Below are 14,874 nucleotides of genomic sequence, written 5' to 3'. Positions count from 1 at the left end.
TGTATTCTTAATCTCCACCTAATCAAATCTCGTTTTCAGAGCTAGTCAGTAGGAGCTTTCGCTTTCTCCATGCACATGTTCGACAACTAAGCTCTACAAGGACTGCCCAATCGAGAGAGAGCCCCTAACTAAAGCTGAAGGATTCAAAGCCTTGGTCGATATTACCAAATAGATCTTTCTGCGTTGTCGCTAACAGAGACAAATTACGCACCCATGAAGAAATTTACAAATGAGAATATGTTTATTTAGTTGCTTCGTCCTAACAGCTAACCTATAAAAAAAATTGGTATGTAGGTCAGAACACCTACACAGCTGGTGCACTAAGACGAAAACACATGATTAGTGTGCACCCATCATTTTCAATGTTGCGCAACCAAATATGTCAATCAGCAGATCTTGTCCCCCATTATGGATCAACCGGTACCACTTTTTCAAATGGATATGCTGTTAGGAATCCCCATCCCTGTGACCCCGGGCCTGGAGAATGGCTTTAATATCTCATATGGCGCGATGCCCGCCCCACACCTATTCTTCAGCCTTGTATCTCTGTTCCTCTCGTCGATAATACCCTCAACCTCCTTGAGCCTTCTATGGAACTTTTCATACGCCGTCCTCACCATCGGGTCCTTGGCCCAGCCCAGCTCCAGGTCCCCGCCCAGGTATTCTTCGTCGGAGGCGTGGCTCGATAGCACGTCCAACCACGCCATGACCTGAGTGGCTTGCACCGGGCTCGGGAGGCACTCCAAAAGTGCGGCCTCGGGGTCATCCCAGAACCGAGCCGCTTCGCCCTCCGGCTCGTCCTCCACTGGCATCGTCGTGCGGGCTATTGTGGGCCGGTGGGGGATGTTGCCCACGTACTGTGACAGCCCAAAGTTGACGGCCGCGTGGTGGGCGGAAGCGACCCAAATGATCGTGGTCAGGACTTGCGCTAAGTTCTCTGGGCTGTTCAGGATAGGCCACCATGGCTCGTCCTTCTTGTCCTCATGGCCCTTAGTTCGGACCTCGGTCCACCATCCTTGGAGCTCATAGTCGTCCAGGACGTGGGCCGGGTCCGGGTAGTAGTGCGAGACATAATCTTGGACCCACTGCTTGATGGCAGACCAGATAAGAAGGCCATCGCTGGCAAATGGATAGTCCTCGATTGTGAGCCTCAGGCCATGCTCTGCTGCTGGATCCTCAACGGCCATTCCCCTGGCAAAAGTTTGGGCATCAACACTTTGTTAAAGGCATGTTTTGTTACATATAAGATTATTTCAGGGTGGCTTTTATTCAACTTTTGGTTCATGGTGAGAGTGCTGTAGGTCAGGTTGCAGAATTCAATGAGGTTGTGGTGCTAATATGCTCAAATAAGGAGGTAAGAACTTAAGCTTTCTGGCTAAAGAGTTGTTGAAGTTTCTATATTATGACATAGAGCTTGATTTACCTCCGAATCAGGTCAGCAGGCAAGGCATCCATGTCGAAGCGCCAAAGCTGGTCATAAGCAAAGGAGCTCAGCTCCATTGAGTACTTGCCAGGAGAGAAGCACGACTCGATGAGTCCGCCGGCACAGATGAGGTTCTTGCGGGCGATGGCATTGATCTCCAATGTGTAGCGGAAATGGGGGCGCAACAGTTGGTGTATGGGGTGCATCACGCTGAGTTGACGATTAGCAGCGATGATGTAAGGCTCGGTGCAGCAGTGACCTCGTAGCCTGTTTGGTTCGCAAAAAGGAGGAAGAGGATGGTGAGACCAATTTGATCATGGCAGTTGGCTAATCAACCTCTCAAGATGGATTTCTATCAACTAGGCTTTGTAATCGGCATTGTGGGTTCCATTATAAGAACTATCTTCTTTACTTGGAGTTAATTACTCAACTTATGCTTTTGGCTAGCTAAATAATCTATTGAACATATAGTTTTGAGTAACAAGAAAAAAAAAAAAATTTTCATTTTAGTTTTAATTACCAGTGGGCAATAAGCTGGTGATAGCCGGAATCATGAGCACAGACATGAGCTTTGGCGAGCGTCCACAGCCAAGCCCCGGTAGAATCCCAACTCCGTGTGAAGACTCGCTTCCACTGGGGCTTCGTGGGGGAGGCCGGACGTGTAAGCTCGATGGCAACGGGCCTCAGCGTGGCATCCTCCATCAGAAAGAAGAGCGTGCGAGACCCATACAATGTCGTGCCCTCCAGCTCCCTGACCTTGTGCACGTATGGTAACAACAAATCATGGTAGTCCAAGATGAAGAGCCTCTTTTCTTCAAGAGCCTAAAAAAAAATCAATTGGCCATACATAGATAACCATGTCAACACTGTGAACATTAATTGTTTACAAGAAAAAAAAAAAAAAAAAAAAAAAAAAAAATATATATATATATATATATATATATATATATATATATATATCGTACTGGTCTTGCATTTTTCCCCTTAATTAACAATTACCTCTTCTATGCTCATTTTAATCTCTCTCTCAACAAGTTCTTTGGTGATGGCAGATTCCGGGGGACCGTAGAGCTCAGGGTCCAGTTTGCTAACCAGTGGAAGTTCCTAGGCAATGAATAATAGTCTTAGAAGATGAAGTAACCAAATATATCAATATTCTCCTCCACTAAAAAAGATAAAGATGAGTTGCTCTAACATCATCAATGGAATTTCTATCAAGTATAAACTTCGAATTAACTTTAAACTCACAATGCCTATATCTTACATGAAATCATTTTTAAATTTTCACTTGAAAATTAATTAAACATGTGGCTTTCGTTAAAAAAATTGTTATTCATAGCTTACATACCAAGAAAAATTGCAACCTATTAATGACACTATATGATTTTATCCATGGAATCAAAGTTAGAGATAATTTCTAGCGAGTAACCAACAGAAGTGCCACCCACAATTCACTCATAATGCTATATTGTTACATATATAGCCATAATCTGATTATGTGGAAATTAATCTCCCTTGTTTGCTATGTTGGAAGGAAGACAGAAGAAAAAGTGATAGAGTTTAATTTTTTGGAGCTGAATCAAAGAGTCTATATGGTTATGGAGTCCAATATTTTTAGTAGAGGGATTTCATTAAATTATTAGAAAGGAAGGAAAAATAGAACGAAGGTAGTTTACCAAGTTATTGGGATAATTAGAGTACTTTTTAAGTGAAATAAAAGGGTATTCTCGTTATAAAAAGTGACAAATGGAGTCAAAAAAACAAGACTTCAAAGCTGTCACATTTATGTATGGTATAGATATACAGTGTATTGCAATTTACCTTAAGTAGCTGGATGCCAAATGGGTTGAGGCCTGCTAGGGTTCGTCGAGCAAACTCTTCATCTCTGCACCAAGTCAATTTGTCTTCTGCATGTATGTTTCTATTAGCAAAAGCATGCTCAAACCATAACAGCAATCAACAACAATTGTTTGCTAATGATCGAAATTGTTCTCTTGTATCATTTAATATTTAATGAAATGGTGGTGATGGATTACATCACCGTTTCTCACGTAGAAAGGAATATATATATATATATATATATATATATATATATATATATATATATATATATATATATATATATATATGTATGTATGTATGTATGTATGTATGTATGTATGTATGTATGTATGTATACGTATATATATATATATTTTTCCTTACTTGTTCTTGAATCATGCCTTACGCGGCCACATCCATCAGCTATAGATTTCATCAGTTTCGTCAAGGTGGTTTGAGAGAAGTCCAACTCTTCTGAGAACTGCGAGGAGGTAGGCTTGTTAGAAGCTGTATCTTTTCCCATGAGGTTTAAAACCATGAGCATGGTGTTGATGAAAACTGTCCCAACAAAAGGAAACACGGCATCCAAAGCTGAGTTCAAAGTCTTGGCCGTAATTGTCATCTGTTTCACTTCGGATAGGGCTTCATCCCTTGGAACGTACACAACATCGCTCCTTGTTTCGGACAAAGGGTCTAAGAAATTAAACCATTCAGTTCCATATGTTTCTATTTTATTTATATTTATCAAAAGCAAACCAGCGTAAAGTTGGGCCCATGCTTGGGGTAAATGAGGCATTCAAGTGGATTTTGGTCTTCTATGAACCTTGTTTCTAATATATGTCATCGCTTTATGTACCTTTTTTGGTCGGAGGTCGCCCAGTCCGACAACGTCTAGGGTAAGGATGCTGCTTGCCCCCAAGAACTGGCCTTGCCTTCTCATCGCCCTGGTCAGGGCATCCTAGATCATTGTATGTGTCGTAGTCGTAGATCCTCTCAAATCTCTTCCGCTTCCCTTGGGCATTTCCACGTAGGGTCTTAAGTTCTTTCTTCCTCAACCTTTGAACGCCACTTGGCGTCTGGTTCGGCAAGCACGTCTGTTGGAAGTCAATATAATATTTTTTTAAAAAAATTAGTGCATGTTCAATGACTCTGCTAGATATTGATCACAAGTGATAAACATGTGGGAACAATGATTCATTTTTAACTTGTCTATATTATTTTAATAGGTTGATGAATACGCCGATTAATCTTGACTTCGTTGCCATCTCTCACTTTCGGGACTGTTTTAGGATTTGAACCATACTTAGTCGTGGCATCATTATTACTTCTAAAAGGGTCCATTTTGATGAATTTTTTTTTGGAATAAAAAAAAAAAAAAAAAAGGAGAATCTGCTTTTTTTTTTTTTTCCTTATAAATTTGAATAAATTATATTAGTTTATAAAAAATATATTTTTGAAAATTAAAAATAAAATATCTAAAAAATTAGAAAGAATCTGTACCATAGCAATCCACAAACAATGCCTGTTGAGAAATTATTGCATGTACTAAGTGTCGGTGAATCAGAGCAAATACCGAAGCATATCCATGATGGGATCTGCTTCAGTACTGGATCATTATCTTCTGGGATGCCATGGGGTCCAACATAGGACACAAGGGCAATTTTTTCTTCATGGTTCCTTTTCAAATAACGCTATTGTTTTAGCTTCAAGGCTCCTTTCCAAGGACAATATTGGAACCAGCCATAGCATGTATTCGAACTTTCACCATGATTGGCACTTGAAGTGACACAAAATAGATTAATACTTTGTACCCCTCCCCTCCATTGCAAATCATTTCTAGTTGGGGTCACGAGAGAAAGAAAGGATCGAGTTGGAGACAAATGAATGATTTTTATTTATTATTTGACTTAAAAAATTTTAAAAAATATATATATATAAAAAAATTGTCTATCCATCTTAGCCGATCAATTTGCATTCTCTTAATAAATCACTCCACTATATTTAGTAATTGGGGTCATTAGATTAGAAAGGATAGATATCCTCCATTTATTATTTAGTTCAAAAAAATCTTAAAAAGGATAGATTAAAATGAGTCCACTATGGTCTACTAATTTATATCCTCCCAAATTAGAAGGATGCAAGAAAGGACAGGTAGAGCATGTAAAATATAATTTTCATATTGACAAAATTAATCTTTATTATTTTTTGAAAAAATCCCAACATTTTTCACTTTTTTATCGATTTTATTTGGAGATATTTTTTTATTTATTCATGCTGTTTACTTTGTACCATTTAATTTTATGAAATTTATTTTAAATCTATTTTATAATTTTTATAATTATAGGTAAATAATTACCATTGCATGCTATTTTTTATTTATATTCATTTTTTAGTTAAATATTTGTATAAAGTAAATTAACTATTTAAATTAAACATGAATTAATTAATTTTTATATTAGCAATATATATAAATAAATTTATTCATGTATAATTAATTTATAGAATTATATATTAAATTAAATATTTATATAATTTTTATATAATTATAAAGTATAAAGATTATAAGTTTATGTATTACTCTATTTTTTTATTAAAATAAATATTATAAATTGATAATACTTTTTATCAAAAGATAGTTTTGTAAAATTATCATATAAATATCATCCATCCTTTCTTTCATTCCTCAAAAATCATTTTTATTCATCTTTTTATATTTCACTAAACACATGGGAGGATGAATGGAAGAGGAGAATGGATGGACCTTCCATCCATATTCTCTCTTGTCCATCTAATTTCTTCTCCATTCATTCTTTTTTTTATCCATTTTTTGTACCAAATAGAGGGGAAATGACTAAATCATGGACAGTTTACACTTAGTCTATAAGTTGTTGGCAATCGAAGAGAAATTTTATACTATAATTGGGATCTATAGTATCTCTTCTATGAGTGAATGTTTTTCTTCTTTTTTTTTTTTGATTGAATATTTTTCAATTTTGACTACTTAATTAAAATAAAATATTGTGATGGTCCGTGGATGCTTACGCACTGTGATTTCTGCCTAGTGCTCTGAATATGAGTGAATATTTTTTCAATCATTATTAATCACCAAAGCACCAGAAGCATGCAAGATTTATCTAGGTGATTTACCATCAAAATGCTGCCAAAATTAATGCCCCTTTAGTGTCATGTCACCCGAGTGTTTATGCACGCCTGGTTATGGGCCTAGTCAAAATTCAACTTCACTACTCTGGCCATAGTTATAAGAGACATGTTTGCATCTAGGCGTTTAAGAGAGAAGTGAAGGGTATGGGAGAGGAAAGGAGGGGTCCGGTGCAATACCTCGGTGAAAAATATCCTCTTTTCAGGGCTATCTGAGAGAGCATGCACCCAGGAGTTGCAATGTACGGTAACAGTAGCATGACCAACCACAAGGGTAATGTCTCTGATGAACATTTCCTTATGCTGCTTGTTCATCACCAAAATTCCTCCAATATCACCAAAGTCTTCAGGGATTGAAAAGTTCACCTCATACTTGACCTCATCCCCCTTTTGGTTCACTCTTCTAGCATAGGCCTCTATAGCATCCTTCTCCAGCCCAGTACCTTTGTCAAGAAAAGGCAGTTAGTCTAGAATGGCTAGAAATGTTTTCAATAATATTTTCTTGAAAAAAAAAAAAGAAAGAAAAGAAAATCCCACATTGAACTCAAAAAAATATAAACAAACAGTAAGTTATGGAATGTTAATTTGATATAATTTTAGATATCGAATATAACACCTCTTTTAAGGTTATTTCCCAGCTGACTAACTTCCATCATGTAAGCTAATTAATGACTTAGAACAACGACATACTTCTCTTCATTGGAAATCTTACTTGGATCAAGCTCCGTGCTAACGAGCCCGAGGACTAGCGTTTTTCCGATCATGTCGTTAATGTCGTCGACTGCACGAGTAAGCCTGAAATTTTCAAAAAAACCCTCCAACCGTCAACTTAACCGTGACAACTGCCTTGGCAGCCATGGATCCTGCAGACGTCGCTGATGGAACTGCGGCCTCTGAACCCACCGACGTGGTGGGTGGGACTGCAGTCAGTGCACAACAAGTCTGGCCACATCTCGCCGACGTCCGGCGAGGAACGGATGGTCGGAAGATAGACTTGGACAGGGTTCTATGGCTCCTGCTCCTGCCTGAGAAGAAGAGGAGGGGGAGAGAGTGGAGGTTTGATGTCTGAGACGCAGCGAGGAACATCTCTTCAGAAGGCTGGTTCTTTTGGGGGGTTTACTTCATGTGTCATCTGAATACGGGTACCCCTCCTGATGTATATATAGGAGCGAGCACGGTCTGGCCAACTCTAGATTTGAGAGACTTCTGGTGCTAGAAACGGGCGCAAAACACCGTAGCTATTGCTTGCACGGGTGTCCTTCAATAAAATTTTGATGGTTAGCTTGTTGCAGTCTTCCGTATAAAAAAAATTATTGATCAGACTGATCCTATAATATATATCTTACATCATCCAATAATAAATCAGTTCATCATTTAAAAAAATAAATATTTTTATTTAAAATAATAAAAATTATTGGCCATCCATTCATAATTAATTATAAAATATTTTTTGTATTTAAAATTTTTAGACAAATTTAGATAATATTATAATTTTTTTCATTAATAAATGATATGCTGATTTTTTTTTTTCAATAATAGATGATATGCTGGTTTATTATTGGATGGTCTAAGATACATGCGCTATGATTTTTCTAACCAATAATTTCTTTCAGTACCATCAAAAAAAATTGCTTGCATGAGTAAAACATGGCTAATGGTACATGGTGAACCGATGGCGCAACACACTAGGCATGTTTAAGCTAATCGAATCTGGGAAGCTCAAGATGCCTTTGGTTGTTAAAATATCAAAATGGGAACAAAAAAGGACAAAGAAAATTTACCTTGAAATTTTTAACCAAAGTAGAAAACTAATTTTATGATTTTAGGGCTCCTATGAAATTTCACTGCACAATCAAGTGCCGGCAGGTTGCATAAACATTATAATTTTTATTTTAAAAATATAAAAATGTAAAACATGATCTTTGGGCATGAAACTCTTTTGTGTCAAACTCTCTGGCATGCAAGGTTTTCTTGGGCGTTAACTCTTTGACTGTCCAAGATTGTTAGGCATCCAAACTTTTTGGCGTGGGATTTATGGTATTAGTTAATTAGTTAGGTTTGTCATGTGCTAACATACTTATAGTCCTCTTTAGGATTTCACATAAATCTATAATCTTAGTTCTTGATAATGATTCAATAAGTATATGACCCATTAGATTTCACATCTAGCTAGCAGTAGGCCAAGCTCATATCCACCTAATCTAATTAAAACTCTTCTAATTAAATTAGGCCCAAAACATATTAAACTTAAATATATCAATTAATTAAAATTTTTTAATTTAATTACTAAATTAAACTCTTTAATTCATAAGTACCTACAAATCAATATTGACGTCTAGTAATTTATCATGACTATTCAGAAGAGATGAAATTTCGATGGAATAATTAAAACATCCTTCCATAAAAAATTACTATATAATTTAATCCTTCGATTACATAATATTCCAGATAAGCCATAGGCACAAAATCATATTAAGTTCCAATATTTATCCATATAAACCTTCTGATATGTATATATAAGAGCGAGCATAGTCCGGCCAACTAAGACATAAGAGACTTCTGGTAGTAGAAACGGATGCAAAACACCATAGCTAGTGCTTGCACGAGTGTCCTTGAATAAATTTTTGGAGGCTGGCTTGTTAATTATAGCCTTCAATACAAGAGAAATTATTAATTAGAATGGTTCTACCATATATATCTTGGACTATCCAATAGTCAGCCAACATATCATCCAAGAAAGTGAATCTTTTTTTTTTCAAAATAGTAAAAATTATTAGTTGACCAATCATAATCAATAGTGAAACTTTTTTATATTTAAAATTTTTAATTAAATTTAGATAATAGTATAATTATTTTTATTAATAGATGATGTACTGGTTTGTTATTAGATGATCTAAGATACATATGATCGATCCATTCTAATCAATAATTTTTTTCGGTACTATCAAAAAACTGCTTGCATGAGTTGCACACGCTAATGGTGACAATTTTGTCTTGCATGGTGAACCGGCATCGCAACATGCGAGGCACGTTTAAGCTAATTGAACCTGGAAAGTTCAAGATGCCTTTGGTTGTTAAAATATCAAAATAGAAAAAAACATGACAGAAAATTTGGCCTTGAAAATTCTAATCAAAGTAGAAAACTAATTTTATTATGATTTTAGGGCTCTTATGAAATTTCACTGCACAATCAAATGCCGGCAGGTTGCATAAACATTATAATATCTATTTTAAAAATATAAAAAACGTGAAACATCTTACAGGATTTGATTGGACAATTAAAGATAAAGAAGAGTCCATAGTTTGTCTAGTTCTTAGTTTCTTTGCATACAGGAAGCAAACCATTCTTTTCATGCTAAGACTCAACCTGAGAAGGATCATTGCGTCACTTAAGAGTAAGAAGAATCTTTGTGCTTGGTAGGTTGAACAATTCATGCTCAACTATGATAAGTCCAAATAGAAAATTTCTCTTTTTCCATTTTTTTCTTTTTTTTTGAGGGAGATGATGTTTACTGCCAAGTAGGTTGAAGTACAAATCCTCTATATGGTTTGATCCTATTCATAATCTCATTCACTATAGTTAATAGTTGTTGGGAATACCCACTGACCGACCGACCGATGGTCGGAGGGACCGATCGACTGACGGCCGGATCGACCGACCGACCGACTGACGGCCGGACCGACCGACCGATCGACCGACGGCCGGAGCGACCGACCGACGGGCGCCATCACCGGCCAATTAACGGCCCACAACCGACTGAGGATGTGTCGGTCGGGCGTACTTTTTCCGATCGACTGAACCTAGAAGTCTGATGGCCGACTCACGTAAGACTCGCCGACCAACCGAGGGGTCCGAATCTCCACCCGACGCCACGCAGCTGGCCACCGACCTAGGGTCGGTCGACTCCTCCGATTGCCGTACAGCCGCCAGAGCTTGTCAGTTCTGACAGCAACATGCGGCACGGCCACCTAGGGGCGTTGTCCCGCCGAGGGCATGGTCAACCCTAGTGATTTGACAGCCCCACGGCGATATGACACTTTCACGGCGACTCTGACAGTCTACAGTGAGTTGACAATTCCTCAATTGTCCGCGCCATTAATGACGGCGCCATACCGTGCTCCACTATATAAATCGGGGAGGGCAACAGTGCAGAGAATCTCCACTTCTCGACTTCGAAACCACAGGCTCGCTCCTCTCTCTCTCTCCCTCGATTGAGCTCTCTGTCTTCATTTCACTGTTGCCCAGTCATCTCTCTGACTTGACCGTCGGAGGGTCCCCGCCGGAGCCGCCTCCGGTCAGTGTGGACTTCTCTTTTTGCAGGCGCTCGTTCCCCGACGATCAGACGACGAGGCGATTGGCCGCAACAATAGTAAATGCTGAAATTGGATCGGTAACTATGAGAAATGCAGCTTGAGTTGTTCGCTTAGTTCATTGATCCACTGGATTTGGTCCACCGGCAAGATACTCAATTCAACTTGAAACATTAGTCAATTTTTTTTCTTTAAAAAAAAAAAAGAAGAAAAGGAAAAAAATTTTAGCCTAATCAGTTGGTTTGAGTAGGTTGCAACATTTTTCTTCTTTGAGAAAGTAATTAATCAAGACTTGCTTAAATTAGTGAAGTAACCATATATATTACATACCTTTATACATAATATACCTTTTTTTTTGGATTAAGAAAGATCGTTAAAACCACCTGTCTTATATTGACTAGAGCCAAAAAAACACAACTATATGATTTGCTGCTAGGAGGAGAAGGCAGCAAATCAAAGAAAAAACAGTATTTTTTTACAAAGGAATAACCAGAGTGGATGATGATAGAACATAAACAAAAAAATAGAACTTCCCGACAACCCAAAATAACTATTTGCAAACAGAAAATTAGCATCCAATTTTAGTTATATAAGACATCAAACATTTGATAAGGACAAGGGTTTAGAACTTCTTTTAACCTTGTGTCTATCCCATAGTTGCAAAGATGGTCTCTTATCTGGCACGTCATTGTTACGGTTAAGGACTCATGATTTGGCACATGAGGTATTATCTATCCTGATCCATGGATCTCATAATTTTATTTTTCAAAAGGCATCTCATATGGAAAGAATGATTTCTTCTTATATAAGTTAGAATTTTTTTTTATTTACAATCAATGTGAGACTAATGATGTTCTTTCTCCTATATGGCAATAAGAAAGAAAGATAGTTAGCAAATAAATGCTGCACCAATTTAGATGAATGACCACCAACTCTTATTACAACGAAGGTTCTAAACAATATGTTAGTTTCTGCTCAAAAGCTCATCCGTTACCCTGGCATGTGTACAGGAGGTGGCAAACTCTGGTATCTGAAAGTCCCCAGCATGCCACAGTTTTCAGTCGTATGTTTGAGCACAGCTATTTGCATAGATTAATTTCAAATGCAACCAAATGACGCAAGTTACGGGGTAAATCTAGGTGATCAAGAACGTGATAGGTATTTTGTATGCGGCGCCGCCCTGCCAAACCATGCGTGTTGCCTAATCCTCGTTTACAAGCATCATTGCGATAGTGAAAAGCATTAAAAAAATTCAGTTTGGTAGCAATCACATCCGCTGCACCTTTCCGTCCGTGTCCTCGTTGTTGCCTGCCGGGCTTTTTTTTTTTGAGGATAACAACGATTCACTTGATTGCTCCATGTTGCAATCATTTCTTTTTTATATCGTTACATATAATGACCGCCAAGTTTCCATCCCTTTCGCCTGGGGCAGAGAGCTGATTTACAGTTTACACTTGTTACCGATGTATTAAATCAATCACAAACATATAGTGTCATCGTATAAAATTAAAAAAATATCAAAAAGCATCAGATCTCAATAGATAATTCAATTCGATATTTTATCAATTTAAATAAAAAATATTTTTATATTTTGTTCGGATGACATTTCGACTATAAAAAAATATTCAGGTCGGATATTTATCGATCTGAACTTCGATGTCTTCTTATCCAAAATGAATGCTATGACATCTCTTTTTTCACTCCAATCATCTATCGAGGTAAACTATTATAACGACGGATTTAATCATTTTACGAACGCTCGCAGTGATTTTCTCAACTAAGTCACAGTTGGCCACGATCTCATATCTAGCTCATATACACAGCTGTACGCTAGCTCACTTCCAAGTGACTCTCTAACCGCCTAACAAACTCCTCTAATGGTCTAACAAACTCTAGATCGACCTCCTCAACTCTTCTATAAATAGAGGGTCAGGAATCCTCCATCGATAAGTTCTGCTCTCTGAAACTAGGAGAGACTCTGTCGATACGAAATTAGATCAGACTCTTGGCTTCTATCTAGTTCTCCTCCAGTTTTATTCAACCTCTCCTGCTTTTCTACTTTTTTCCATCCTGTTCTCAAGGCTCAAACTAACTTAAGCATCGGAGGATCAAGAACCGGAAGATCTCTATCTGATTTCTTAACTGATTTTATAGATTGGAGAAATTTCCACCAGATCGCACAGATCATTTCAGCCCAGCCTCACTCGATTCGAGTCGCTCTACTCCAGATTTTGAGCCTTGCAGCAACAGATTGATGCCAGAAGGAGGGCTGCTTTTAATTTCTTTTGTGGAAAGATGGTCAAAGCATGAGTTCATCATTCCTCTCCCTCCACTCCAGAGGAAGGAGCACCTGAGGTGCCACTACAGCAATCAATTACTGTTGATCTTTAACAATTCAAATTCCTTATTCAGCAAGTCCAAAACCTAACAGCAACTGTTCAACAGCTTCAAAAAAAAGAGCAACAGTCGAAAAAAGCTCCTCCCTCGAATGCTTTGTCTCAGCATAGTTCTCAACCAGTCTATCAAGATGAATACCACATTGATGAGACTGACAGTGAATTTGCCCCTAGTACTCTAAAAGTTCAAAAAGGGACAATCTGGAGCACAAGATCTTGAATCTTGAAAAGCATCTAATGGAGCTCCAGGTAGAAGGTCGATCTCAGAATAAAGATAGTTTCAATCTTCGATCTTCTTTCTCTCATGAGATATTGAGTGAACTAGTTTTAAACTGATTCAAGATGCCCACCATCGAGTCTTTCGATGGCTCTGCTAATCCAATGGATCATATCGAGGGTTATAAGGTCCTCATAGCTTTGCAAGGGGCTTCCGATGTCCTATTGTGCATTGCTTTTCCTGCAACCCTCAAGAAGACGGTGAGGGTGTGGTTTTTCGTACTCCCACAAGGATCCATCTCTTCTTTTGAACAGCTTGAGAGACTGTTCATCACTTATTTTGATACTAACAGACCTCGTTTGAGATATGTAGATAGTCTTTTTTTTATTCAGCAACAGGAAGGAGAGGATCTCTGAAAGTATGTGGCTCATTTCAACACGGCCACTCTGGAAGTAAAAAATTTTAATGAATCAGTTACCATATTACTTTAAAAAGAGGACTTCGGAGTAACCGTTTGATTTTTTCTCTGAATAAGAACTTTCCAGATTACCAATGATGAGATGCTTGATCGGATGCGTAAATATGCCTAGACCGAGGAGGAGGAGGCTATCTTAAGACAGGCAAAGAAGGATGAAAAAAAAAAACTATCGAGGAAGAATGATGAGATACACTAGATTGAAAATTCAAATCGATCTCGAAAAAATTTGAGATCAAGAAGCCCACCTTGGCACTTCAATTCTTATGCCCCTCTGTCCGCTCCCCAAGCTCAAATTCTGATGGAGATTGAAGGAGAAAGATATCTCCAAAGGCCTGATCCTTTGAAGGCCCCTCTAGAGAAGAGAGACAAGTGGAAGTATTGTTGCTTTCACTGAGATGATGGCTATGACACCGAAAAATGCAGGCAGTTGCAAGATAAGATAAAAATCTTAGTGCATTCAGGTTATCTCGATAAATATATCAGATTGGCCATAACCAGAGAATACAAACCTCCAGCAGAAGAAACTTCTGATGATCACAACCGACCAACTGCTGGTGTTATCAATATGATATCCGATATCCTTTCTGGCACTAATGACCCATCTCCCAAGAGGCAGAGAACTGAAGATGTTATTTTATTTTCTAAAAATAATATAAAGAAAGTTTAAACCCTCATAATGATGCTATCATTGTTTCTATGATGATAGCAAAGTATACTGTAAAAAGAGTTTTTGTTGATAATAAAAACTCTGCTGATATATTATTCTATGATGCTTTATCAAAAATGAACTTGATTGGACAACTCAGATGGATCGGTACTCTCCTCATCGAATTCTCAGAAAATCCAATGACAGCTGAGGAAGAAATTACTCTACTAGTTACAGCGGGATAGAAACCAAGGCAGTCAACGGTGCAGCTCATTTTTCTGGTAGTCAGAGTCTCATCTGCTTATAATACTATTTTCAGCCGATCTGGTCTCAATGCCCTCAAGGCCATTATCTTTACTTACCATCTGTTGGTGCATTTTCCAACTAAGAAAGGAGTTGGTGAAATGCGTGGTGACCAGATAG

The 14,874-nt window shown here is 37.9% G+C and overlaps 1 protein-coding gene across 1 annotated transcript; it reads right to left on the bottom strand.

Annotated features, from left to right (window-relative positions):
* Positions 1-3: 3 nt before the first annotated feature.
* Positions 4-7,518, bottom strand: LOC140851557 (probable lipoxygenase 8, chloroplastic). Its single transcript, XM_073243292.1, is given in 10 exon segments — positions 4-1,191; positions 1,424-1,690; positions 1,944-2,245; positions 2,423-2,527; positions 3,245-3,330; positions 3,629-3,937; positions 4,101-4,338; positions 6,584-6,846; positions 7,116-7,218; positions 7,220-7,518. Coding segments are annotated over 10 exon segments (2,703 nt in total). The 5' UTR covers positions 7,490-7,518; the 3' UTR covers positions 4-431.
* Between the last annotated feature and the right edge of the window lie 7,356 nt (positions 7,519-14,874).

This window comes from Elaeis guineensis, chromosome 1, assembly GCF_000442705.2.
Source record: "Elaeis guineensis isolate ETL-2024a chromosome 1, EG11, whole genome shotgun sequence".
Taxonomy (NCBI): Eukaryota; Viridiplantae; Streptophyta; class Magnoliopsida; order Arecales; family Arecaceae; genus Elaeis; species Elaeis guineensis.
The sequence above is the reverse complement of the archived record's forward strand: the minus strand, read 5'-3'. Positions and strand labels throughout refer to the sequence as shown.